Source organism: Musa acuminata, chromosome BXJ3-11 (assembly GCF_036884655.1).
Source record: "Musa acuminata AAA Group cultivar baxijiao chromosome BXJ3-11, Cavendish_Baxijiao_AAA, whole genome shotgun sequence".
NCBI lineage: Eukaryota > Viridiplantae > Streptophyta > Magnoliopsida > Zingiberales > Musaceae > Musa > Musa acuminata.
In genome coordinates, this window is record NC_088359.1 from 997,739 (window position 1) to 1,025,268 (window position 27,530).

At 38.9% G+C, this 27,530-nt stretch overlaps 3 protein-coding genes across 8 annotated transcripts; 1 reads left to right on the plus strand and 2 right to left on the minus strand.

Moving 5' to 3' along the window:
* Window positions 1-631: 631 nt before the first annotated feature.
* Window positions 632-4,689, plus strand: LOC135653311 (glyceraldehyde-3-phosphate dehydrogenase B, chloroplastic-like). Its single transcript, XM_065175155.1, has 9 exons — window positions 632-880; window positions 980-1,093; window positions 1,798-1,959; window positions 2,090-2,257; window positions 2,340-2,500; window positions 2,615-2,676; window positions 2,785-2,834; window positions 3,723-4,129; window positions 4,400-4,689. Exons 1-9 carry the CDS (start codon window positions 782-784, stop codon window positions 4,533-4,535), a joined length of 1,359 nt encoding a protein of 452 aa, XP_065031227.1. The 5' UTR covers window positions 632-781; the 3' UTR covers window positions 4,536-4,689.
* A 1,511-nt stretch (window positions 4,690-6,200) lies between these two features.
* LOC103970143 (transcription factor bHLH111) lies at window positions 6,201-8,722 on the minus strand. 6 transcript variants are annotated; one of them, XM_009383804.3, is made up of 7 exons: window positions 8,305-8,721; window positions 7,571-8,180; window positions 7,360-7,479; window positions 7,192-7,257; window positions 7,043-7,108; window positions 6,687-6,725; window positions 6,201-6,602 (listed from the first exon to the last, which is right to left on the minus strand). In XM_009383804.3, the coding sequence occupies exons 1-7, from the start codon at window positions 8,604-8,606 to the stop codon at window positions 6,432-6,434; spliced, it is 1,374 nt and encodes a 457-aa protein (XP_009382079.2). In that variant the 5' UTR covers window positions 8,607-8,721; the 3' UTR covers window positions 6,201-6,431. The 6 variants fall into 6 exon arrangements, 4 of the variants coding, with proteins under 4 accessions (XP_009382079.2, XP_065030074.1, XP_009382078.2 ...); XM_065174002.1 differs by having other exon boundaries at window positions 7,583-8,180; window positions 8,305-8,720; XM_009383803.3 differs by having other exon boundaries at window positions 7,192-7,263; window positions 8,305-8,720.
* Window positions 8,723-11,259: 2,537 nt separating this feature from the next.
* Window positions 11,260-25,323, minus strand: LOC103970145 (structural maintenance of chromosomes protein 2-1). The gene is made up of 21 exons (XM_009383806.3): window positions 24,868-25,323; window positions 22,918-23,598; window positions 22,554-22,697; window positions 22,157-22,447; window positions 21,855-22,040; window positions 21,574-21,738; window positions 21,430-21,489; window positions 20,541-20,603; window positions 19,763-19,854; window positions 19,554-19,650; window positions 17,388-17,504; window positions 17,050-17,268; window positions 14,615-14,755; window positions 14,340-14,507; window positions 14,072-14,256; window positions 13,858-13,951; window positions 13,684-13,772; window positions 13,282-13,507; window positions 12,839-12,913; window positions 11,972-12,116; window positions 11,260-11,494 (listed from the first exon to the last, which is right to left on the minus strand). Exons 1-20 carry the CDS (start codon window positions 25,183-25,185, stop codon window positions 12,000-12,002), a joined length of 3,528 nt encoding a protein of 1,175 aa, XP_009382081.2. The 5' UTR covers window positions 25,186-25,323; the 3' UTR covers window positions 11,260-11,494; window positions 11,972-11,999.
* Window positions 25,324-27,530: the final 2,207 nt, after the last annotated feature.

Here is a 27,530-nt window from a genome sequence, read left to right on the forward strand (position 1 = left end):
CCCAAGTAGAGAGTTTTGATTAAGTTGATTTTTTTTCTTGCATTAATATCATATCTTCATGGCATAAAATGAGTTAAGTGGATGGAAAGTATATTTCTGATAAGGTTATTTACTCCCACATTGATCGAGTAGTATGAGAACCAAAGGCTCATAAGTTCATCAGATTTTTTTTATCTTTAAAAATATTTTTTTAAATTTACATATTTCGAACGGATAAAATCATACGGATACGTCCATCGTCCCAAAAAAATCGAAAGCAGATAAACAAATGGGCTTCAAGGCGGCCCAATTGCAGCACGATGGCCTTCGCAATAACAAAGCCCTAGAAATTGCCATCGGCTACCGCAGCGCCCACGCCCAGATTCTTCCCCCTTCCCCTCTTCTGCCATGCGATCCAGAGGCCACACCGCCCCACCACCGCCTTCGAATCGGGTCGACCCTGTTTTCGTCGGATGGGCCGTTACTCCTCCGAAGCTGAGCCCTTGACATTGAAGGGCAAGATCCGGTCGATAAGAGGTGTGCTGGTGGTGTCAACGGCTTGGACATGAGCTCGGCTACCACGGAAATGAAGGCTGAGAAATGTGTGGTTCCTCGCTCGAGAATTGATCTCAGACATGATCTCCGTATCTCCAACAGAGTGCCTTTTGGAGCCACACATACGCTGCCCGACCACACTTCACTTTGGAGACCACACAGAAAATGAGTGATGCCGATGACTCGTTAAGGCACTGGACATGTATTAGTTTGTCATTAAGAATCCTTCTGCTCTTTAGTTGCAGCAATGGCCAGCCATGCAGCTCTTGCCTCCTCAAGGATTCCATCCAACACCTGGTTCCACTCCAAGGCCGCCCATTCTCACCCCACCTCATGCTTTAGCAAGGTCTCTCTCTCTATTTTTCACTATTACTAGCAGCAGCAGTGGTAGTAGTACCAGTTTCCTCGGAATTATCTTGTGTTAAATTTAAGTTCATGTATGTAGAGGCTAGAGGTTGCTGAATTCTCGGGTTTGAGATCAAGCGCATGCGTCACCTTTGCAACAAACGGCAGAGATGCATCCTTTACTGATGTGTTAGCTGCCCAGTTGTCTACCGAGGTGTGTCATTTGACGAGGCTTAGCTGCTGTGTTCTTACTATTTTAAAAAGGGAAGATTTTTAGTCTTGCTCTGTATAGTTGTGCAAATAATTCTGTCGTATACAAAGAATTTATTGAATTGTTCATTTGATCCTGAAAATAATTGATGCATGTCATTGATTTGATACTTGTAATTACCAAAATGATTTCTTGAAATCCTTACCTTATGCTTAGTTCCACTTTACCTGAAAAACCAATAGAATGGAAATTATTTGGAGTTTTTTTCACTTTTTTCTTTTGCAACAGGCTATCCAATAGTATTTTGATTTGTTCAAATTAGGGTTTATAGGCCTAAATAAACCAATGTTGTCTGATCAGTATAAACATGTAACTCAAATTTTGCGATTAGTTAATGTCCTGTGATCATCATCCATGAGATCCTAAAATATAGAATTATGAATCTATTGAGATTAGTTAATGTCTTGTGATTATGTTTTTCAATTTGTTTCTTTGTGCTTTTTAAGGAATTGTTTTTTCTTTGTGGTTCTTAAGAAATCGTTTGTTTCTTTTATGTTTTCCAGGAATAAGTTAGTTTCTGTAAATCATTTGCGGAAAAAAGAGAAGGAAAATTGGAACCTGTTATTACATGGAACCACGATATTGCTTCCTTTGCATGCATGACCGTGTCAAATGATGCTCATAACCTTGGTTGTAAATTGCTTCAGACCGCTAGAGCTGTTCTCGTCAAGGGAGAGACCGTTGCAAAGCTGAAAGTTGCAATCAATGGCTTTGGAAGGATTGGTCGGAACTTCCTCCGCTGCTGGCACAGCCGAAATGACTCCCCACTCGAAGTCGTGGTTGTCAATGACAGCGGTGGTGTTAAGAATGTATGACATGTCTCCTCGTCTTTTCCTGTACTGTAATGTCTCATTATTACTGATCTAAGTCTGCAGCAACATAGTTATTTATACTATATTAATGGTTAATAAGAGTATGTTACATGATCTTTTCATGCAGGCATCTCATCTTCTCAAATATGACTCCATTCTTGGGACCTTTAAAGCTGATGTGAAGATTGTAGACAATGAAACAATCAGTGTAGACGGAAAGCCTATCAAGGTCGTCTCCAATCGTGACCCTCTGCAGTTGCCATGGGCTGCACTAGGAATAGACATTGTTATCGAGGTATATTTTTCAGAGTTTTATTGTTGCAATACATTTTTTCTAGAGATTCCAAGGTTATTAACTTGTTAGTTCACCAAAACAGGGGACAGGAGTCTTTGTTGACGGCCCAGGAGCTGGAAAACATATACAGGCCGGTGCTAAGAAGGTTATCATCACGGCACCAGCGAAAGGAGCTGATATCCCAACATATGTGGTTGGTGTAAATGAAGGTGACTATACCCATGAGGTGTCAAATATAGTAAGGTATGTGGTCTGTTCTGCTCTCTTGCTGTTCCTAACAAACACGATAAATTTTTCTTTCATAATTCCTCAATATGTATCATGCATGAATTTTATCGATTATTTTCCTACTTACAGCAATGCATCTTGCACGACAAATTGCCTAGCTCCTTTCGTGAAGGTCATGGATGAAGAGTTTGGTAATCATTTCTTGCTTTTGCTTTGAAACTGTCTTGCTGGTTATCTTCATTCACAAAGAAGATATAAGTGCAATATAATAATACTTGTGTTTTTGCTTCTTTTTTAAGGCATTGTGAAGGGAACCATGACAACAACTCATTCTTACACAGGCGACCAGGTTTGCTTTCTTTATACATATCTAATCAACAGAAATCAATCATTTATGCAAAATCCAGATACCAAAATCTAGTAACATATTACTAGATAAATTTCACGGCTTGCTCAACTTGGATGCTTCAGAATATATCTTTTCTCATGACCAGATCATCTCAAAATTCTGAATTAAAAATGTATGTTTATGGAGGAAAAAATTAAGACGGGAAAGATGAAACAAAACAACATATATGAATGATACCAAGCTACCTGGTTAGGCTTTTGAATTCTTAAGGAGAAAACTTGGTTTATGATAACAGACAGAAGATGAATGAAATTTGGTACGACATGACTCAAAACTCAACTTGTTCCTTGGTAATGTTATATGACAAATGCAGTAGTCATCATGTGAACCACAATTTACAGTCTTCCATTCTTACAACTTTTGTCATCGTTTTTGTTGCATGCTTCATGTAATCTGTTGCCTCCCTCTAGTCCTTGGCCAGTATCCTTTTTTTTTTCTTGTTGATACTCATCCTCTCGAATTATTATGCTCTTCTCTTCACCTATTGTCAGTTTCTCCTGAATTCAAGATTGACGCAGATGCAGAGTTCTTTTGTTTAACCCAGTGGAGCTTTAAGTTTCTTGTTAGGTGTTCTACCATGGGTCCTTTCAGCAGCTTGAACAGAGTCTTGATCTTCACTATTTCCTTTGGGACATTAAATATTTCTGAGACTATTTCTACTGCAACTGTAGAGTTAATGGCATAACAAGGTATAAAACCTTTTGCATGTAATAGCAACAAAAGTGTTCATTCCATGAATGTGTGAATTTGTACATCTTAACTGTTTATTCACAGATCGATCGGGTGGAATACTATTACATGCATGCTAATATTTTATTGTCACCACAGAGGTTGTTGGATGCGTCGCACCGTGACTTGAGACGTGCAAGAGCTGCAGCACTAAACATCGTCCCAACAAGCACCGGAGCAGCAAAAGCTGTATCACTGGTGCTGCCTCAACTGAAAGGAAAGTTAAATGGGATTGCTCTCCGAGTGCCAACACCCAATGTCTCAGTTGTGGACTTGGTCGTGAATGTGGAGAAGAAAGGAATGAGAGCTGAAGATGTGAACAATGCATTCAGGAAGGCTGCTAATGGACCATTGAAGGGTGTCTTGGCAGTGTGTGATGTTCCTTTAGTGTCTGTGGACTTCCGATGCTCTGACGATTCTTCCACTATCGATTCCTCACTGACTATGGTTATGGGTGATGATATGGTCAAGGTGGTCGCTTGGTATGACAACGAATGGGGATACAGGTGAGAATTAAAATTGCTGTTTGGAAAAGCTCATTTGACACTACTTCTGTTTGGCCATAACCATATCTTAGAATTATGAGGGGTTACCTTTTTTTTCGGATTGCTTTTGAATTAAAAAGTGCTTCTCTGTACAAAGCATTTTGGATTAAAAATTAGGCAAAAACTCGAGCATTATGGATGAAATGTTTGAAAGAACTCGAGTGACACTGGAAAACATTCTCATCGATTATGATTCGAAGCGCACTGATTCTTTTCCATCTTTTTGTGCAGCCAACGGGTTGTTGATTTGGCACATCTAGTGGCGAGCAAGTGGCCAGGCATTCCTGCACAAGGAAGTGGAGATCCTCTGGAAGACTTCTGCCAGACAAACCCAGAGACCAAGGAATGCAAAGTTTATGAATTTTGATTTGGCACATCAAACATGTCCGACGATTCTTAGGAGCATATGATTACCATGGGGCTGTCTGTGGTTGATCTGTTTTTGCCCAAACAAGTATTCTTATTGTCTGACAATCCAAATGATATATTCAAAATAATTGAATGATCCGAGCAAATTTAGATGTTTTTGATCCTTTCAACCCCATACTGTTTGATGCTTGTTCTCTATGTGCATTTCGGGTAGATGACTGTGTTCTTTGCGTGCTTCTATACGGATCGTTCTGCTAAATTAGCTCAATGGATTCATGATAATGTACTTGGAAAATAAAGTAGCTCAAAATTAATATATAAGTCAACTTCTTGAATGTGCTACTAATCCCAAAAATTATTAAGTTTATAGGAGTTTATGAACCAAGGATTGGTGGAAATTGTATAAATATCTATATACATTTGAATTAAGCATTACGAGTCTTATTTGAAATCCAAAATCATGATATGCTTTAATGCCATAAATTGTGAAGATCCTTTGTAACATACTTCATAATCTAATAATAATAATCATCATCATCATCATCATCATTGATTTATCTATCATTCTTTCTCTCTCTCTCTCTCTCTCCACAGCTGCGAGATGTGGTCTGTGTTCAGGCCCGACGTGGAGCAGGGCCTCCCCGCTGAGGCGAGCTTGGAGGACCAGCTCGCCTCTTGCGACGCAGAGTGCCGCAGTCCCGGAGAACAGCTCGTCGCCACCGGCGAGACTCTGCGGCGGACGCGAAGCGGTCCGTCTTGGAAATGTGTTTGTCTTCTTCCTCACCACAGGGTCTCCTCGGTTTCTCCGGCAGGCCTCCACTTCCTTCTTACCGCTTGCTCTCGTGTCGACAGCAAGTCAAGCAGCGCGAGGACTACAAGGTGGAGATGGCAAAGATCAAAGAGAAGCTGACGAAAGAGTGCGAGGCGCAGGTACGTACCAGACAAGCCCTCATCCCGTTCCTTTGATTGCAACCACGAATCCAATTCTTTTACTTCTTTGGTTCTCTTTCTTGGTTCTTTCTCTCTTGTATTCAGCTCTCCCGTACGTACACCAATTCTTGCTAACATTTGGGACCATGCTTCAACCAAGCAATCCAGTCCCCGTAGATAGAGATCAAGGAAACTGGATCATGGCTCGTGCGAACATAAATCTTCAATTTCAAGGAAACTAGATTTATAGTGGTTCAATCATTGTGATCTACATCCACTTTCATTTCCTCATTCGTCGAGGTCACTGACATCCACTAATGATCTTCCTTCAATAGGCGAAAACCAATCACCTTCTTACAAAGCTTTTGTTAGGATCAAGAGCACTAAGAGGGGGGAGAGTGAATTAGTGTGGCGGAAAACTTTCGATAATTTAAAACGAAGTTTGTACAATAAAAATGATTTTGATAAAAAAAATTAATTCGGAAATCGAGTAGTGTAAATAAGAATTTTTAATAGTACTAAACTCTTTAGTGATCTCTCTCTGTCTGTATTTATATTGAGAAGAAAAGATTGCATATATTCAACCCAAAGTTATGATATTTTATTTTAATATATTTGTAAATTTTTAAAGTTTTGCAGCCTAAAATGCCACCGGAGGGAGAATGGAGGGTTCCATACAATGTCAGAATCAGGTACAGCAAATAGAAATTCCAGAGAGCATGAAGTCTGCAAATTCCACAAACTTACCACAAGAATTCTCATGATAAGCTTATTTTGTTCATCATGCAAGAATGCTGCAAGTACACATCATATTATAGTCGCAAACTGGATTGACAGGATACAGATCTCTCAATCTTCTACGACCATCAAAAACCTACCCAATTTATTGTCAGAATTGGTGGTTTACCAGCAACCTCTTCTCCTGTAGTTAAACACAGAGTTAATGCAGAGCTTCTCCATGCGCTTATCTATACAAACAGCTTCTGTATGTTGGCATCCAGTAATCTGGTCTTATATTGTCTCTGTGGACTTGAGGGATGGAAGAAACAGGAACCAAGCAAAGCCCTCTACTCCTTAGATCATGTTTTGCTTCGGCCTTGTCCTTCCTCTGCAATTCTCCCCATGAATTGTGATCCTGAAGTGAGCAGATAGAAACATGAGGTAGCAGCACCTTGGCCTCTGTAAAGAAAGAGTAAAGAACTATCTCTGCTATGCGTACCTTACTGGCACTTGACTTCAGGTACGGGTCGCTTAGCAACTGCATGAGTCGGACAAGCGTTTTCATCAGTTACACAATCGAATGCATAGAGCGAACAGCATCTTTAATTCTCATTTCAGCAATGATTTAATCTTCTATACAGTGACTAAATGGTAGCGTGAACTCTGTAGATATGGTACTGCCGATTAATAATATCGAGGTTGAGTAAGTCTTCAGTGTTTTCTCCACTGACATCTTCCAATATCTTCATCCCTTAAATCTTTTACTTTTGGGGAGGCTACTAAGTCATCTCTCTAATCAAATAAAACTGAGGCAGCAAGTTGTAAGCATTAACGAGTTTTGTGGTGTTTGTTTACCTGTACTTGATCCTGTAAACTTCTGATGCACTTGACAGTTTCCATTAGCACAGATGCTTGATCTGTCTGACAAATTCACGAAGAACTTGGGATGAGATGACAACATGCATTTATGTGCGACTGTGAATGACTCTCGTGTAATTGTTTACCTTCCCAAATGGTGACACGAGCTGTTGGAGAGCACTGATTTTTTCTGCAACCTTTACCTTGGGCACCTGCGGCTAATCCAACAACACTATTGTTATCAGAAGAAGAAGAAGAAGAAGAAGAAACAACATGGGATGACATCTCTATTGGTTTTTGCTACTGGCAGCTACCTTATCAGATGAAACCATCGAGCTGTCGTACTTGGACTTCTTGAGGACTGTCTCTGAAGTGTCTTCAGACCTTTTATTCTTCCCTTCAGTTGTTCCGCTGCCCCTACCATTTCCTCTCATCTGCAGTAAGTTGTGAACGAGAAGATTTATCGTTCAGTGTATGTAAGTAAACATGAGAGAAAGAGAAAGGAAAGCATATATTTGTTCTTACTGATGAACATACATATCCTTCCTTGTTTCCATCACACAGATCTGAGCCCTTTGCATGAGGCTTTGAAGCTCGTGAATTACTATGGCAGGACAACGGAACCTCTGCCATTCCACTGCAGAAGGTCATCTGGTATCTGGTGCTACCAGGACTGTGCGACCTGGGAAAGAATGGTGTGGCAGCTCCGGTTTCCTGATCGCAAGACGGAGCATAGCTTGTGCTGCTCTCCCCCACAATTCCATGGCTCGGATATGATGGTGATATTGGAATCTCATGCTTGACGACATCGGAGGCCACGTAGTTAGCCATCGGAGGGCAGATATAGGCGTCGCATGGACCGGCATGTGGATTGGGAGGAGCAATAGACCAGTTGCTGACCAGATCTGACAGGTTACTCGTCGCTCCTTCCGGCTCCATGATGCTTCCGTCGTAGCGATTTAGATGCTTCTCCAACCAGTTGAAGGAGGAAGGATGTGATTCCCAGTTGGCGTAGCTTCTCTTTGAGTCATCGCATGCAGGTTCGAGCAACTCCCTCCTTGAACTCAGCACCTCAACAAAGCTTCCTCCATCGTCTTGTCCACTGTGCGCGGCCTCTCCAGCATTTTCCACGTTTCTGAGACACCCAAATCTAACCTTTAGTGCTGCATCCGTGCATGGTGCGGAACTTTTGATCCCAAGCTCAAAGAAGAAGATGGTCAAAAAGAACAATTATGCACGACATCTTCAACCAGACTTACAGTAGAACTTGATTCCATATGTGGTGGTTCTCCACCGGCTCTCCCGAGAGATCAGCAGACGATGAGTCGATGCTGAGGGCGGAGTGGCTGGAGGCGTTAGTGAAGGAGGTGGCGTTGGAGATGGACATGTCGGCTTCGTCGTACGTCGATGCCAGGTCGGGGCGGCGGTCCGGCGGCGGGAAGTACCGGGTCACGGTGCTCCAAGAGAAGGGGTTGGCGTTGACCTCCCACCAGCTGTGGGCGGCCGTCGACGAGCTTGCGACCGAGACCTCGGGTCCTTCTTGAGCCATGGCGGCGTGCATGGCGGGGGGAGCGTTAGAGGAGAGGAGAGGGTTCCCTTCGGGTGTCGTTGGAGGCTTGTGGGTTTATAGGCAAGATCACGGCCGCGGTGGCGTGACGTCAGCTTGTGGGCATTGGAAATAGTCGTGGTGGAGATCAGAGATGGGGTGGGGTGGGATGGGAGGAGATGGAGGATGGGGGACAGCGAAGTGTGCAGAACTCGTGTTATCGCCACTTCGCTTGTGGGCAATTATTTTGGTGGTGTTAGCCCCATCAAATTCCTCTCTCTCTCTCTCTCTCTCTCTCTCTCTCTCTCTCTCTCTCTGAATCTTCAAATCATATGAATGATCAGGTAAACTATATGTGCATGCTTATGTTTTTGTTGATACGAATGATTAGGTCTCTCTTCTAATGGTGCAAAGGCTGAGGAATCTGCACGGAGCATGCACTCACAAGAATCAAGAACTGGGAACTCAAAGCTCCAAAATTATTTATCACTGGTTGATGCAATCAATGTCACGCATATATCTGTCACAAAGAAAGATTAGATTGTTGTGATCAAAATTAGGACGTGAAGACCCAAGGAATCATGATGCTGCACTGAGGTCAAGCTCGGTGGTGGAGGTGGTGGAGAGATGGAGATGTCAAGGCTGCAATCGATGGTTCCCAACACTGCCTTCTTCCACAAATCCAAGCAGCCTGAAACGAGGTGGTGTGAGTGCAGCCGTACGTGACAAGTGGAAAAAGGAAAAAGGCGTACAGATGCCCAGTCCTACACAAGAATGTGTTCTGAAGCCTCTAATTGTTAGCTCAAAAGAAGAGCAAGGCATCGGTGTGTGTCTCTGTGACAGTGGAGTACAACTTGTCAACTACAGAAAGAGAAACCTTACATGATTAGGTTTAAGCGCCTGCTTATTATATCCATAACAGCAAAACTAGGGTTTCCGAAAGAGAAAGAAAGAGCATTCGACTTCGGCTCAGATATGACCGACCACAGAGTCTACCTACGTATATAGATAAGTGGTAAGCATGCAGGGAGTGAAGCCTAGTGCAGGATGGTAGTGACATCTCCTTCTCACTGGGTTTCCAGGAACCACATGAACTTGGCCAATGTCTGCTACCAAAGGAACAAGCGTGGCACGTTCATTTTCCTTCCTGAATCCGTACATCGTGAGCATCACCATCATCAATCTACTACTCTCTCTCTCTCTCATCTTAATCAGCATCAAGAAGAAAAATGATCAAGAAGGCCTCTTGTTCGAAAAGGTTGGGATAAGAAACGGGGAGGTGGTGGCTTCCCCAACTCAATAGGAGGGCAACGTGACATCTACTTCCACTAGAATTCGCTTTGGAGCACTTGCAAGCTTCTTTCGCTCTCCATCTTCTTCGACCACATTCTTCTACCTTCCTAAATGCGTTGCGAACAAAAAGGAGAAGAAGCCACTTACGGGCTCTAATAATCACACTAGTTTAACGCTGTGATGTGGCCATCAGGATGAGATTAATTAGCTTGACTTTAATTAGGTCAAGGAATTGGACATCCCCAAAAAAAAATGCCGTGATGTGGACATCAACCCATCTCTCTTTCTCTCTCTCTCTCTTGTCTTCTGGCAGGATAAAATGTAGTTAATAGTGTTGTAATTCCGATATATGATCTACTTTGCATGGAGGCTAAATGAACTCATCTTTCTCAGACTGCATGATGAACAATATCATCTCTCTAAACCTCCATTTGCATGTGTCCACGTCAATTAGCCTTTAGCAAGACAAAACAAAACCCAACCTCAACATCAAAGCATTCTTTGAATAGATGAAGAAGGCCAGTTAACACCAACCAAAAGCTTAATTGAGACCATTATCTCCTTAGTGTAACCTTTCTGTCGTATAGTTAAGGGCATTAGATCAAAGAGTGGAAAGCTTCAACCCCTCCAATGGTGGGTGGACAACAGGATGAGACAGGATCCCGAAGCAACAAGCACGCGAAACCTTCCCCGTTGGAAAAGCTAAAACAACATATGACAGGGTTTGGTTACTTGGTCACCGGCAATCCAAGGAGTGCATCATCTTTTCCTCAACCCTGTTTATAGGGCTATGGAGAAACTTCCTTCTTTCTCATAAAGCTACAAATGTATTCCTCCAGTGTTTTATTTATTTATATATATATATAATAAATAAAACTAAGATTACTAAATTGGAGGAAAAGAGGGGAGATTTATTGAAGTCTGCATCCCAATCTTTTTAAAGGCAAAGACAAGTTGAATGTGAAGGCCTGCCCACCTTCCCACTAAGGTTGGTGTTGGTGGGGATGGCTGCATAGGTGTGATGGTGACAAGAATGGGTTTCGTATGTGAAAGAACATATGGTCGGTAAAGGAGCTTTAGGAGGTGGATGACATAAAGATGTGGCGTGGTGAGATGATGAGGAAGGGGGGTGTTGGGTGTCGGAAGAACGAATGGGGTTATGTATGTCAACGGGATCAAGCAGAGTCCTTTCGAAGGAGAAGAGTGCAGAGAGACTTTAAAAAGGTAGAGTGATGGGATTTTGGATCGATCGATGGATTTTGATGACAGTGCCATCGCGTTGGCTCGAATCGATTCAACCGTGTAGTAATTAATCGACGAATGTTTTGGTGTATCGACAGTTCAACGCAATCTCAGGCAGAAGAAATAGATATCATGTAGAAACATCTTTAATTCAGTGGTGTGCATACATGAATAATGTGTTACAGCTAATCGACGTTGCGACAACACTACTAAAGGCATCAGCACAGTTAATTTACACGACAGCAGATGGAAAGGGAAGAGAAACCTGGAGGTCTCTGGTGTCACCAGGGTTGGAATGAATCTCCATTACATTCAAAGAGTTGCCCCAGTGATGGTGGTCAGATAGATAGTGTGATCCAGAAGAGCACCTGACATGATCAGCAGCAAACATAAAAGGTATTATTATAACGAAGACAAAACATGTAAAATGAAGAAGACATCACACTCGAGAAAAAGTACTTCATTCGCCCATTCTTAAGCAATCCATTAAGTATGCAAGTAAACGTTCAAAAGTATTTGAGAAGGAACCATATTTCTTCTTGAAAGAAGAAACATCTCTTCTTTTGAGAAGAGATACCCTTCGATTGAGACCCAAAACTCCATAGCATTTGAGAAGGAACCATATTTCTTCTCCAAAGAAAGTTCATCGAGCCAACAAGTAAACATCTCTTGCTTGCCAATAGTGCAGTTGAAAGAGGCAAATAATAGCATCACAGATTTTTTTTTTCAAAAAAAAAAAACAGATGAAAATGAAGGTTTTAAAGTAAAACTTCTATCCTGATCACTTGTGCCAGTATATAGGATGCAGCATTCGATTAGGTCACAAAGGAACGGTAACAACTTACCAGCAAAGAACACAACAAATTAACAGGGTCATCTCTGCTTTGAGGTAACTGTTCTTGTAACAGTAGAGACTCCATCAACAAATTTGGTCCGGAATAAGACATTTGCATTGTTGAACATTCCCTCTTTAAGTGATACCACTATAAACTGCACAAGATAGCTGTGTTAATAACTATTTTTTTTTTTTACTTTTTAACTTAGAGAAATGCTTCATGAGGGCATCAGAGCTGCAATCAGAGTGGATAAATTTTTGCTATCTAGGTTTGGGAATCAGGAAAATGAAATATTTCTCTGGTTCTTGTGAGCAAGTCCCAATCCATACAAGGACGTTTCAGACGATCAAAAAGTTGCCACTGATCCTGTTTTGTTTCAATCATGAAACATGACAGGCACTACTAAGAGCTACAACAACAACAGTAATAACAAAACTAAATTCGGTTGTGTGCAAAGATCCTTTTCCATCATTTAGCATAATAAATAAACTACTTCCAAGCAATTGCATGAACAAAGGCTCCAAGTTTCATGGCACATCCTGTGCCAGTAACATGCAATCACAGTGCTCATATATCAGCATCAGCTGGCACAAGCAATCTCTCATCCCACTATTATGGTGCCATGACCTTATGTCAGTGAATTAGCACAATACCAGCAAAAAGCCAACACATCTGATGCAGTCCTTTGCAAATTGAACCTAAGTGCAGCTATGAGGTTTTAAGAAGTGTTTCCAACATTCTAAAAGAATACATTTAACAGCAAACAATTTTGTACTCTAATAAACTGTGAATTTTGGCCAAAGTAGAATATATATAATATCATGATACGTACGTATAAAAGAAAAAATTTAATCAGACATCTTATAGAAGCAAAACCTGGGAGTGCGGAAAATGGGCTTTAATCATTCTTCCAATGTTTTGTGTATGGCTTAGATCAAGAGCAGCATCCACCTGAGGAAGAGAAAACACATGCCCATTAAACAACCCAATTTCTTTATCAAGGTTGCACAAAATCAAGAAAGAAAAACAATTGTGTAAACAGATATTTTGGCATCTCGCATATGATTATCTAATCCTCACCGACTAATAGTCATGGTATTTGTTGACAAAAACAAATAGTGTATGTTGGCAATTTATTTGAGCATTCCATCAATTTATTTGAGTAGTTGTTTCTTATTGTACCAAAGTACAAGTTGGTCAGGATTCAGAAATATTTCATAGGATAATACCATCAGCGGGAAAAAATCATCTTAAATGTTCCAAATGGGAGAAGATGCATAGTTTGATATTCACTTAGTGATAAATAAGGTTAAAAATACCTCATCAAGTATATAAATTGGTGCTGGTTTAAAAAGAAGCAATGCCAAAATTAGAGAAAGCGCGAGAAGAGATCGCTGTCCTCCACTTAATTCTGAGAGAGACTGCTTCCAAACACTTCCAAATGCGACACGAACCTCCAGACCATCTAAGAAACTGCACCCTTCTGGAGCTTCTAGCTTAGCAGTTGTGCCTGGTAGAAGGGTACTAAAGATTGATCCAAAGTCCCTGCAAAGACAATTTGAAACTTGAATACAGTTCAGTTGAACAGAGAACACGAGAAACAATTTATGAAATGGTGACAGCAAGAATCACAAGCAATTTTGCAATTTTATTCAAAACAGAGGTTAGTATTAACAGAAGAGAAAGTAAATGAAGCTTCCAAAGAAAAATTGGCCACTGACTCGTTTACTTTGACCCAAGTTAGTTTCAGAGTTTCCTTCTTTTTTTCGTCCAGCTCTTCTATCACCTTCTTGATTTTTGACTTGTCATTCTAGCAAGCAAAACAACAATAAATATGCACACCTACCAGTTCATAAAACAAAAAGAATACAGGGAAAAACAAATGTTCATCCTGCCTCAATAATATTTTTCTTTGAAATTAGATCATTGTATTCATCTTCCGCTTTCTCAAACATTGCCATCACCTTCTTGTTGACCCTCTTCTCAAGCCTACAAACAATTATTGCAAAGTAATAAAAGATAAAGGTCAAGTGAGCATTCAATTGATCAAGAACTAAGCTTCAGATGTAGCGGTTTCATGAGAGAGAGAGAGAGAGAGTAAATGCAGACCCAGATTGTTGAGCCTGCATCTTTTCGAGTTCCTCCCTAGATTTACTTGGGTCATGGGCTGAAAAATCATAGTCAGTTCCACTCTTCCCAAATAGTTGTTTCTCAGCAGCAATCCACCCATGTTTCTCAAGTAGCTTGTTAACTTTCAAAGAAAAATCTTTCTGTTCTATCTCCATGCGTTTTACCTAAATGGAAATCAGATATGAGCACAGATATGCTTCCATACCTTTATATAAGAAAGAATGCAAGAAAGATCCACAAGAAGCACCTCATTTTCCATCTTCTTTCTCTCTACTGCAGCATCACTAAGCTTCTGTTGCAGGTTCTGTTGCTCTTTAGCAATGCAGCTTATTTGTGTATCACATTCTTTCAACTTTGAGCGACTTAAATTCAACTCAGACTCTGCTTGATCATAAGCCTGCTTGATGGAACTGACCTGCACCAGTGGCATTTAGTTAACCAGAATTCAGAACATATTGGTTATCCTCCCTTGCCCAACAAAAAGATAAAAGTGATCATTGTCAATCTTCAACTAGGGATTACCTTGTTTCGTTGTTTATCAAGCTCTTCAGTGAGAGTGTGAATCTGAGTTTCTGAAGCAGCTAATTGGTTCTCCAACATAACAAGCTCTTGCAGGATTGCATCTTTCTCCATGATAATCTTCTCTTTCTCACTTTCATGAACCTAGCACATGTACAGCAAACTCATGTAAGCCTTACCAAATGTCTGTCCCCATATTATGCCCTGCGACAATGAAGCAATTATAGCAAACATAAAATCCAGAAAATAGGTGATATTAAAGCATCTAACTAAAAGAACCACATGAACAAGTAGACAGTCTTAATTTAGCATAATCTTCATAAAGAAATAGCTTTTTAGCTTCTTATAAGTATGCTGATATAAATGACGTATAACAAAGATGATTATTTCAAATATGAATGTCCATAGAAATACAGAATTCTAAACTCCGTGCATTTTATTTCAAGAAATTCCCCAACTCAATTTCCACCCAGCAGTAGAACTAGTATAAACATAAACTCAACAAATTGAGAAAGAGTGGACAAAGCTATGCTGCTTTTTATAGGACAAATAAAAGAAAAACTGCATTTCCTTATTATAGAACAAAACACAGTAATAATATTTTGCAAACTCATCATATCATATCTGCAAGTTTCCCGGATAAGCAGTTTTCATGTTTCAATATCTTAGAAGAGATAACACATTTTCAATTTGTCCACCAATGTTTAAAGATGCTGCTATAACAATTAAAGTTAAAGAGAATGTAGTTAAAGAAACTTAAGCGAGCAACTACCTGAAATTCCCAGGATTCTACAATTAAAATATAATACATTTTCCCTGGCAATAAATGTTACAAGAAATCCAGGTAAGCTAAACTATTTAATATTCCCTACTATACACTAAGATTCAATTAAATGGTCTACAATACAACATGTCCCTGCCCATCAAAATGTAGAAAGACTGTAACTTGAGATGACATGAACAAAAGCAGAAAACCATGATATTTCTTTAAAAGGTCAAGGAACAAAATCATGGAGTTTCCATAAAACCGAGGACCATGGATCATGCCAAGTCACTTGGGAGCTTGTGTAAATGGTTTTATTCAGATAATTTTAGCATAAGCCACTAGAAGATAGGTGAATGGCAAACATCCCAATGTATTTAAATAGTGCAAATGCCACTATAAGTAGAAACTTCAGATATTAAGTTGCAGATAGAAAACATAACACATTGCATCCAGCTAATGCTCATGCAAGCAACAAGAAATTTCTGGAATTTCCCTGTACTTCAAAATGTATTAGAAGATGAGAGAAATGCTCTGTTGCGAGTTACAGAAATAATAGCAGACTCAAACTTCTAGTCAATTATTGATTATGAAAGAAAAGAAATTTGAAAAGTTGGTTTGAAAGAAGCATTAAAAACAAAGAATTGCAATGTACCAGCAAAAGTCAGATATAGTACTTAATGGATTCCAAGTTTGATAAGCGTCAGATTCAGGGGTGTAAATGGTTGGTGGTGGATATTATGGTCCTGAGAGAGAACAGAGAAATGGCAAAATTTGATTCTGGGAGGAGCTATCAATCTACAGGACACAGAAAAGATAGAAAAGGCAACATGAATACAGATAACATTCGATATCCATTAACATGAATGAACTACAAAGTCAAAAACATGTTGGTTTAGCTCTACCTTCTTTTCTTACAGTAGTTTTTGGTCCTTAGTTTTATAGAATTATGGCACAGGACATGATGCTTGCTCCATACCACCAAATTAGACACCCATATATTAAACAGAAATTTCATTGTATCCAAATATTAAACCAAGACAATTAGCATTAACTATTTCAAACAAGAAAAATCTGGAAATAATGAGTCCATCAAGAATAACTTATTACAAAATAACTTATTTACCAGTCAATTTGATTTTCTCCACAATAAACAGCATCAAGAATCAAACAATCTAATTTTAACTGGGAAACTTGCACATGACAAGGTGAATATTAAGTTCAAATTCCACTTGATTGAGAGGATTAATGAATGCATCTAGCACATGGCAGTTAATCCAACTGTTGAACTTGGGAAGTTAATTCAAATTTATGAACAGTGACTTCACATAGAGTAAAAAAGAAGCTTTAAGCAGCAATACTCGATAATAAAGACTTGGCAACTGTTTATTTCTTCATGGTTTAGGCATGAAAAATATCACATTCAAACAGGAGAAAATCATTAAAATCAGAGACATTTTAAGTAATAATGTGCAAATTTATTAAAAAAAAGGTCAATACATACAAGTACCATTCTGATGCAATAGTGAATACTGACTAATAAAAAAATAGAAAGGAAAACCACACTGCATCAGATTTCAGTGACTTGATATATCTGGTAATCGAGCTAAAACCCAGGTTTAATAAAAAAGGAAAAAAAAAGATATTTCTGGTATTAGGAAAGAAGAAAAGCCACCTTTAGCTGTCTTAAAGCAGACTGCATATCGGATTTCAGTAACTTGATCTTTTTTTCCAAATCCTTAAGTCTAGTCTCCCGCTGATTTCCATTTTCCTTGATGGATTTTTCAAGCGTTGAGACAATCAAAATAGAATTCTTGTGCTGAAGTTGTTTTTCTTTCACTCTTAACTTTGCTTCTTCCAAATCTTCTTCAATCTTCTTCACAAGCTCACCTAACTGAAAATAGAAACAAAATTAATACCAAAATACAGAAAACACTAGAATCAACTTTCTAACTCGGAAGAAACCCAAAATTAACATTAATAGGTACAATACTTTCAAGGGGAAGCAACAACCTTATGGTGCTCATTTTGCTCAGCTCTGCTCTCAAAGAGCGAAAGATCATATGATTTCAGTTCAAGTTGAGACTTGAGTTGAACATACTTCTTTTGCAAAGGCACTAGGGCAGCAATCTGCAAAGTTTTCACAAGAAAACATGTTTTCCTCATATCTTATATTTCAGCATTAATCCATAGTGTTTATAGTATTTGATATGCGAATGAAACATCCTGTTGTGATTGCATGCTGCTGCAAAAATAGCTATATTCCAGTAGTCAATCCCATTTTCTCAAGAAAAAGTTCATATGAAAATCGAAGCCAGAGTTTTTGTTTTTTAGAAAAGGGCAAAGAAAGAGTTTAAACTTGGCAAAGAAAACTACTCAATGCTAAAATAAATCATCGTTGTCCAGTGTTATTGAAAATGATAGCTCCCACAAAACCAGCATACAGCCAACACTCAAAACATGCCACTGAACTGACCACATGTACCCAGTAACATCACTACTTTTGTCTCACTCCAATTTAATCTCATGTATTTTAAGTCTATATCAAGTTATAGGTCAGTCCTCTCAGTAAGTCGATTTGAGGAACTCAAGTAATAAAGAGATAACCATAAAAAGCATCAGAGGCATCTCGTGATGTGTAACTAGCTTATTGTACTGGCCTCACATGCCCTACTAGGATTATTCTTTGATGGAACATCATGCCTTAATTTAAAGAGATTGTGACAACATGGTTCAGTCTCATAAGACAAAACAACTACCACTACGTGGGCTTAAACATTTTAAATCACATGAATCAGACCTATGAAAAATAAATGGATCGGTTCTCTTTATCAGTTCATGGTAACTTTCCTCCCCAAACAATGCAAATCAAAATAAAACTTGAAATCCCAATAATCCCAAAGTAAAAATAAATAAATACCTACTTTCTTCTAGCTAGATGAAAAAAAAACATTGTCTACCAAATATATGCTAAATGTTACAACTATAGGCACTTAACAAACCCCTAAAGGGCCATTAAACTAATGTATAATAGGAAAGAGACAATGGATATAGCTATAAGATCATACGAGTACTGTGATACAAAGACAAAAAAAACCCTAAACTTGGTACAGGTGTATGATTAGCTATCTCACTTTATAAGTATGATATTTCCTGAACCAAAACACTGAACACTAGAAAAGGGAGAGTTTCAAGCTAGTAATCCTATATGCATCACTATATCAAGGTTGCCACTCATGATAACTCAGACCATATACCGAGACAGAATATTGCAGTATAATAAAAAATGAAGTCCACATATAAGTGAAAGATTCCCTCTTTATGAATTGATACACAAACCTCAATTTTTTGGACAATGACTTCCTTGCTACTTGAAGACTCAGATTAATGAGCATATGCTTACTACTGCAACACACTTCTTTTATGCCTAAACCCAATAGCACTCAAAATTTTGCACTAAGGGATAACATTATTGCAGTGTTGAGGGACTAATTTACCATACTGTCCAAGGGCAGTTGGGGATGGTCACACCAGCAAGATTACAGTGATGAGAATCAATCGATCACAATTGAGAATAGGTTAGCATGCAAGGTATATAGGTCTAAAAGCATATATAACCAAGTAAAATTATGACGTTGAGTACCAATTGCCAGGATACAGACAACTTAGTACTCTGGCTTCATGAATATATCTTCTAAATATTATTCAGACTGCATTTCAACAGAGAAAAAAAGCTGAGTTTACATGCTCATATCAGGCCAATTATAGTATCTTCAGATCTGCTTGTTAACGTAGATTAGGATATCGAGTTGTCCTCCTTGTTTACTTTGACTACTAAATAGAAAGATTATTTTCCAAAAGAAACATTTCAAGAACATATTGACAATTTTCATTCAGAACTCACATTTACCAAATTTAATTATGGGGTTAAAAAGAAAAGTAACTGGCTGCAAACAGTGCATCTCTACCATAACATTTCTTCAACAACTTTGCTTTGTTTAAAGTCAGAGACAACACAAACTTTCAGTTTCTTTGTTTTCTTTTGATTTTGTTTCACAACCTCAACATCCACAAGAGAGTAGATTTATATTGATTAATCCAACAAGTAGATAATTGAGGAACACATAATACAGTAACAGAACTATATAGCATACACGTTAAGTCTGAATAGGATCCAACCTTTCCTTCAATTTCTGACAGCCCTCTTTGATGAATGTTGAGTTCTGATTCAGCCTCAGCTAATGCATGAAGCTGTTTTAGCAATTCACCTCCACCTCTAAAAGCATAAAATGTTAAAGAATAAGAAGTAAATATAAAGTTAGCATACTGACTAATGTAGTCAAGGTTTTCTGAGGCAATTCGATAGTAAGAACATGTTGATAACATACTTGCGACTTCCACCAGTCAAAAGACCACTAGGCTGAAAAATGTCACCTTCAAGAGTCACACTAGGAACACTGGTATCCCGATTAAAGGCAACCTGTAGAAAGTATAGCATTGGAGTAAAAAGAATCCAAAAGAACCAGTAATTTTTCATGCACTACTTCACTTGCAGCTAAAGAAAGAAAGCACGTGTAGATAGTTGCGTATCCAACTAAAACATGCTATGTTATTTGGACAAAATGATTTAAAATTGAAGATAAAATGTTAGGTAACAGTCAGCATCTTGAGAACTGTGGTTCCACCAAGTTCTGATAGGAGTGTTGACCTAAAATGCTGGGATCACCTTCTTAAAACAAACAAAACAGTAAAAAAAAAAAAAAAAAAAGGAGCATACCCAATGCACAAGACTCCTGCCGATACAGGCTTAGGGAAGATCAATGTGTGTGTGTGTGTGTGTGTGTTTGTGTGCATATTTCTAATGGCTTGAGGTGGGCACACCATGGCACCTTCAACCTTGTGCAGTAAAATACAAATTTAGGATCTTTATCTTAGCACATATAAATGACCCCTTCGATTCAACAAGATAACCTACACTAGAGAAGTGAGTGGTTTGCAACATTCACAATGTAGCTTCCCAAGGAGACCACATAACAGAAAAGGTTGATCTTTTAATAAAAAATTCAATATATATTCAACAGAACAAAAAGAGTATGTTTGTTTGTCAAAAAAAATGTCCTCAACAACAATATAGAATGCACAAAAAGCAACTAAAGATTTGAGTACCTCCTTTGCAGCATCAATACTTTGGCAAACAAATGTGGACCCAAACACATAAGCCATAGCATTCTGCAACAAAAATGAACATTCTCAGTGATTATAAACAGCAGGTATCATAAATGTTATCCAACAATTAGTCTGTTTCCCATGGAATGCAAATAAGAGATTACATAGCAAATAAGCACTTTAATATTACAAAATTAGATTTACACATAAACTTATAGACAAGCATGCAAGGTAATGCTCAAAATACTCATGATGGACTATAAAAACATAGAATATACGCTTGATGTACAAATGAAATACAACTACAACATGCTATATGTTCCTACATATATGGTAGTGACATGAATTTGTTCCCTCTGTTGAGCTCTATTAAATATCAGATGGAATATTGCTATTTATGGAACTTCTTATTCATTTATTTCAATCATGCTTACAATTCATCTCTTGATGCAGTAAATTCCACCTTACATATACTTCTTACTTCTATTTAAACTAAAACCTAGCTTTCAAAGTTCATCCCTTACTAGCTAGCATTAGCATTTATTTACAAATGTAATAACTAATAAGGTGCACTGGTTAAAAATAAATGACAAGACTTTCTGCAGTATCAAACATTTACCAGAATGCAAAGTTAGGTTGTAGATGTCAGCATATTTGCTTTTTTCTGATATTAAGTTACAAGGAGAAATTTTATCAGACAGAAGCACCTGTATGGCAGAATAATTAAAAAGGATTTGCATAACAATTCTTAAGAAATAAAAATTAATGAGGATTGGACCACCATCATGAAAACTTCATTGGTGGCAGCCGCTCCACGACAAACATATCAAGAACTCTAAACCATACTTAGCATGACTAGCAACATATATTCTGATGTGGAGTGTCCTACCTTCACTTCATCATCATATCCAACCAAAAGTAGAGCTAATTGAGCATTTTTCTCTCCAACCTACACAAACTCTTAGCTTTAAATCATCAAGCAGTTACAAAGCCATGTGACAAATACATCATATAACAAAACAACAAAACTAACTAGTCTAGCAGCTGCTTGTTGGACTCGTTGAGGAACAATGTGACTTTGAATTTTATTAAGGGGTATAATTGTTACTCTTCTCCGCAACTCTCCATATTCAAGTAACTGTTTCCCAGTATATTCTGTGTCTACAACAACATTGAACAGCTTGCCTCTGGCAGCAACCTGCAAATCTAACTGACTTTACAAACATGAAAATATGTGATAAAAAAACCAGCGATAAACAAGAAACCACATCCCAAATAGAACAACCAAGTGATACAAATTTGGGAAAAACAAACCTCCAAGGCAGTCATTGTGGAAGCATCTTTCACTTTAATAAGCTTTGCAACAACACCTTTAACCTTTGAACGATCAAAATTCTTAGTAGGGTCACGGTAAGTGAACTGAACATTTGCAAGCTTTCCTGAAAGAACACGGACTTCGTCCTTCAGCTTCTGAATCATCTCTAACTTAGCAGATCGATCCTAATGACAAATCAACACCAGAATCGATCAAGCATATATACTTTTATGTCTAGATGCATTTAACATGAAAGGTCAAACTTATTCTACTGTCCATGGACTGTCAGATCTATGTAAACCTTTTGTAGGGCTTCCATCTGGCCATCTTCATAAGAAATAGAACCCATGGCTGATCTAATGGCTTCCAAATCCTTCTTCCTAACATTTAGCTCATTTTCTACAGCAGCAGCTTCGTCACATTTTGCTAACAGTTGACCCTTCTTCTCTTTCAGCTCCTTCTCAGAGTGACCAATTTTGGTATTTAGTTGCTTCAACTCTGATTCAGCAAGTCCAACAGCAGCCTTAGCATCCCTTAGTTGATCTTCAAGGCATTTCTCGTCATTTCCACTACTCTTGCCAGCTAGAACACCCTGGTGATAGTTAAGTTTCAGTACATTAAGAAACATATATCTTGGATCTTTTTAAATCTAACTGATATTCACTGATAATTTGAAATTTATTCACTGATAAAATTACCTGATATTCTCTCTCAGAGTCTTCCAAAATCTTAGATAAACCTTCCACTCTCTTTTTCAGATCAGTCGCACCTTCCTCAGATTTTCTCACTGCAGCATCTCTCTCAGCTTTTGTCATTTTGATCTCTTCAATGTTGTTAATGATCTGTTGACGACAAACATTATCATCAGATTGAATAGATCATGCAACGTTGCAAACCATGCAGCAATAATCTGTACACCTAATTACTCGATGCACAATAGCTGCAAGGAAAAGAATCTTAAGATCTGGCAGCTATATCTGATAGTTTCCAGCCACAAGATAGCATAAAGAGAATATGCTGCATTGTACACAGAACAATATTGAGTATTAGAACAATCATAACCTTTTCTGCAGCCTTTTTCTCAGTTTTCAAAGACTCTTCTTGGTTAGTCATTGCAGAAGTTTCTTTCACAAGAGATCGAGAAAGAATATCCACCTTCTCAGACAAAGCCTTCATATCACCACCTAGTTTTGCCTCTTTATCAGCAGTCAAGATAGATATTTTCTTCTCCATCTCTTGTATCTCAGATTTCAATTTTTCAGTGTCTTTATCCACTTCAGCCATCTCTTTCCTAACTTGACCCACCTCATTGACAGCACTATCTCGTATCTTTTCTGCCTGGACAAATTCATAAGCAATACAAAATCTCTTGAGCCGATCTAATTCTGCATTGCCATTGACCCACTGCATGTATTGCATCCTCTCTTTTCTAAGCTTCTCAAGAGCAGGAAGAATCTCTTGGTCAAGAAGCCTATCTATCTCAGCTACTTTGCTTTGCTTCTTGTCAAGTGTCTTCAGAGCAGACTCCTTTTTCATTTCATACATTCTTGTGCCGGCAGCTTCTTCCAGCATTGATAAAATTTCAGGAGGTTTCATATTCAAGACTTTCGTGATTCGCCCTTGCATTATGAGAAAATGTGGGTTGTTGACGTTAAGCTGCACAGAATGGAAAAGGGTCTGCACACGGGAAGGCTGAGCAAGATGCCCATTGATGAGGTATTTGTTCCTTCCCCCAACCACAATCTACAACAAGAGCAGGGTTAGTCATGAATGCAAATTGATTGCACAACATGATACACGAGGGAACAAAATTGTCTTAACATTACTCATGAATATGCTTTTAGGAAAATTTTAAAAACAAAATACAAATATTTATGATATGATGTCACTGTTCATCAGTTTCTCTAACATCGATAACATCCAAAAAAAGAGGTTCAATAACAACTTATGTAACAACTGATGGACGAGATTCATTATAGATCCCACCATCTTCATGATACTAGTAATGATACAATCAAAATGAAAGTGGATGGCACAATCAAGATAGTGCCATAATATTGGTGTAATTCTAAAACCACAAGGGTAAGCCTGACACTTACTATATTCCAAAATCCAAACCAAGAAACCAGCCATATACATATACAGAAAGTGGTTACTATACTAGCAGCATGCACAAACCAAATTTTGATCCCATTGAGTCCATCTCGGTAGGAATAAATATGAAGAAATTTCATCCACTTTACAAGTTCACCATCTTCCTCCATAAGCTAGGAGGTGAACCATGGCCCAAGTAAAGTTGTTCCTCTATAGACCAAGTGACAGGGTTTGAGTCACGAAAACAGCCTTTTTGTTGGTAGAAGCAAAGGTACACACATTGACCCGTTCCAAGCCCTACATTGGCAAGAGCCTCATGCAATGGAATATCTTTTTTTTCCCCTAGTTCACAACAGATAACAGAGACTGCATGAATCTTTTTCAACTGAAAGATCAACTTACTTTGTTTGCAGTTAAGTGAAAACTTCAACCTCAATTTTTTAGGCGTTAGAAACTTTCAACAGGTGAGTTAACGAGATTTGACGATGTCAATAAAAATGGAGTTGAACGCTGAATGTTGTGCTCCAGGTTTCAAGTGTTTCAAGTTTCTAACAGGCATCCATGTACAATTCAGCTTAACCCCCTAAACAAGAAAAAGAACCTTTTTCTACCCTGAGGAAGAAAATACAGTCACTACCGACCAACCTAAGAAAACCTTGGAAATATAGAAGTCATTATCATAATTCCACACAAAGAACAACCCGCAACTCAATTTCATCCCAAAAGAAGAAAATCTTTTTTTTCCTGAAAAACGAAAAACAATAACGACCGATCCAACTTCAGGAAAATCTCGAACGCAAAGAAATCCAAGAACTTAATTCCACAGGAAGAACACCAGGCGTCGATTCCAAGTAAAAGTCCTTTTTTTTGTCGAATTGCATAAATACGAGCTCAAAATGCATGAAAGGACCGACGCACCTGTCGAGTGACCGTGATCTCGGGGCAATCCTCATACCCCAGCGGGCTCCGAGACCGGTCGGAGTTGTCGAAGACGATGGAGACGGTGGCCTTGGTGATGCCCGCCTGGCCCTGCTTGTAGACGAGCTCCTGGAGGTTGGTGGCCCGGACCTGCTGCAGGTTGGTGATGCCCAGGACGAAGCAGATGGAGTCGAGTATGTTGGACTTCCCAGAGCCATTTAGCCCCGTGATGGCGTTGAAGAAGGGATCGAAGCCGGAGACCACCGTCCTGGTGGCGTAGGACTTGAACCCCTCGAGGCATATCTCCTTGATGTGCATTCTCGGCCGGAGCCCTGGCGCGACCGTGGCGATCCGGCGTGAAGGGAAGCGAATGGAGGGAAGGATTCAGAGATCAAAACCCTAAAACAAAAATTGGGGGGAGGGGAAGGCGGGAAGAAGTAACTTTGGATGGGCTCACGATTTGGGATCGAGAGACCGTCAAGTGAGCTTACCGTCACCTGTGGCTATGTAGTTGTTTCTGGATTATGGGCCGAAAAGCCCAAACACGAACAGCTTATGCGTCGGCCTTTTGAAGCCCGTCACCATTTGCTGGTGGTAGTAATTTTGGAGAGTGGATTTGCTAATACATGCAATAACTTGATGCAGATAAATAAATAATTGTTTAATTGGATAAATCTTCAATATTCAGTAAAAATTGTTAATTATTTTTAAAAATAATTAAATTATAATATAATATAATATATAAGTCATCATCTTTCTTCATTATGAAGCTCTGTATACCAATTTTATTAAATCAAAAGTGTTCAGATATATATATATATATATATTACTATTAATCCTAATTTAAGTATTTTAAAGTCCATTATTTATATAATAAATCATTTAGTTTATCGTGGCACATAAACATATAGGTGATGATGTGACATATATACACGCCAATTCACTATGTCAAAAGGCATTTATTTCTCATCCAATAATTGCCTTATTACTATGTACTTCTTTTTCTTGACAAACCTATTGTTCCATCGATTGAACTGATTTATTGTTCTTCCATCGAGTTGATGTCTATCTCAAGACAATAATAGTCATCATAACATTTGAGAGAATCTACTCGTTCGTTGAGGTGACAGGAAGCAGCCGGAAGAGAAGATGGAGAAGGAAAAGGCCCACCCAAAACAACAAGCAACACATGAAACTCGTTGGACTTATTGTAGCTTCATCTTCCACCACATCGCCATCCATAGTCTTCCCTCACGAAACAAGGCTATAATTAGATCATAGGGTGACAAATAGTCTTTCCACCAAATTCGCGACAATCTACCAACACAATTATAGCCGCCATTAAAACGTGTCGTGCTTAATAGGTAATAATTTCATGTGTTTTCTCAACTCTAGCGAGAGAACTTTGTTGTTTTCGAGGCACATACAGTCTCATTCTTAGTACATGCATGCATATATTCTTGATATGTAGGAACCATGAACTCCTTCATTGATCTCCACGTTGGAGATATGGATTACCCTACACCTCAGCTATGCATCAAAGAAATTAGGTATAGATACACAAATCAAGAACACAGACTGTGTTTGTGAGTTAGGTAGATGCATGCATGATTAGAGACCAAGAAAAGGTGGCATATACATATATTGTTGTTAGTTGGTATGTCATGTTGATGACCCACGAATGTTCCTTGAAGAAAGAAAGGTACGTGAACTCTTCTGCTTTGTCTGTGCAATTCACATCCCCATTTCATCCACAGAGAGAGAGAGAGAGAGAGAGAGAGACTCAGTTGAAAGTTACCTCTCAGCTTCGCATCTAACGAGGAAAAAAGCTTCTCCGTGCTGCTTCCTCCTCCTAACTTTTATCCTTTGTTCTTCCTCCTTTCTCTGATTTCATATGTATGTCGTGTGTGTCAGTGACATCAAAGAGGGCTCCATGACTTGTTTATTCTGGGGCCACTCTCATAGTAATCTGTGTATGCGAGACTGTAGCTTCTCGAGCAGTACCGAATTCAAAAGGGGACATGAAAAGATCAATCATGCATGCATGCATGCTCGAAAAGCTCTGAAATGGAATATAAATCGCAGAAGGTCAATCTTTTGTTGTAGAGAATTAAGACAAACAGATAGGGTTAAATATTAGGCAAACCATGAAGAGGACAGGTTGAGGATAGGGTTTGCTGCTTCACTGTGTCAAAGATCTGTCAACGCAGTATAAGGTTATGTTCTAATGCTTAGCTTTTTGAAGCTCATCGTTGAATCACAAGCCAAAAGTAATGGCAAAAAAATTTGTTTTGCTGACACGAAAAAGGTGAGCCAGAAGCATTCAAACGACAACAGTTGGATCGGGTGGCGTGTTCTTCTCTTAAGAAAATAATCCTATTAGCTATTCTTTTTAGTTCTGGTTTTCCAATCCCAAGGATGCACTGTTTTTTCTGGCGTCTGATATCGCTGCATGGAGCTGGAAAGAGTTACCCCAAACCCCAATAACAAGAATCTATGCAGACCACAAGCCTCCGTATGCTAGTGGACAAAAACCCTAGTTTTGCTTGACCTTAGGGTTGGAGGCTGTTGTTTCTCTTGCATTGAACAGCCACATGATCTTGTAAAATACTGGGGTGGGTGAGAGACCAAGATCCGGGATTTAGGTAGCGTCAGTCATGCCA

Coding starts and splice junctions, on each gene's coding strand:
- LOC135653311 (XM_065175155.1), top strand. CDS start 782: ATGGCCAGCCATGCAGCTCTTGCCTCCTCAAGGATTCCATCCAACACC. Junction 881..979: donor CCACCTCATGCTTTAGCAAG/GTCTCTCTCTCT, acceptor TCATGTATGTAG/AGGCTAGAGGTTGCTGAATT. Junction 1,960..2,089: donor ACAGCGGTGGTGTTAAGAAT/GTATGACATGTC, acceptor CTTTTCATGCAG/GCATCTCATCTTCTCAAATA.
- LOC103970143 (XM_009383803.3), bottom strand. CDS start 8,606: ATGCACGCCGCCATGGCTCAAGAAGGACCCGAGGTCTCGGTCGCAAGC. Junction 7,109..7,191: donor TCGTGTCACCATTTGGGAAG/GTAAACAATTAC, acceptor TGAATTTGTCAG/ACAGATCAAGCATCTGTGCT. Junction 6,603..6,686: donor TGAAGTCAAGTGCCAGTAAG/GTACGCATAGCA, acceptor TGCTCACTTCAG/GATCACAATTCATGGGGAGA.
- LOC103970145 (XM_009383806.3), bottom strand. CDS start 25,185: ATGCACATCAAGGAGATATGCCTCGAGGGGTTCAAGTCCTACGCCACC. Junction 19,651..19,762: donor TTGACTGGTGGAAGTCGCAA/GTATGTTATCAA, acceptor TTATGCTTTTAG/AGGTGGAGGTGAATTGCTAA. Junction 12,914..13,281: donor CAATTTATATACTTGATGAG/GTATTTTTAACC, acceptor TCTCTTCCTCAG/GTGGATGCTGCTCTTGATCT.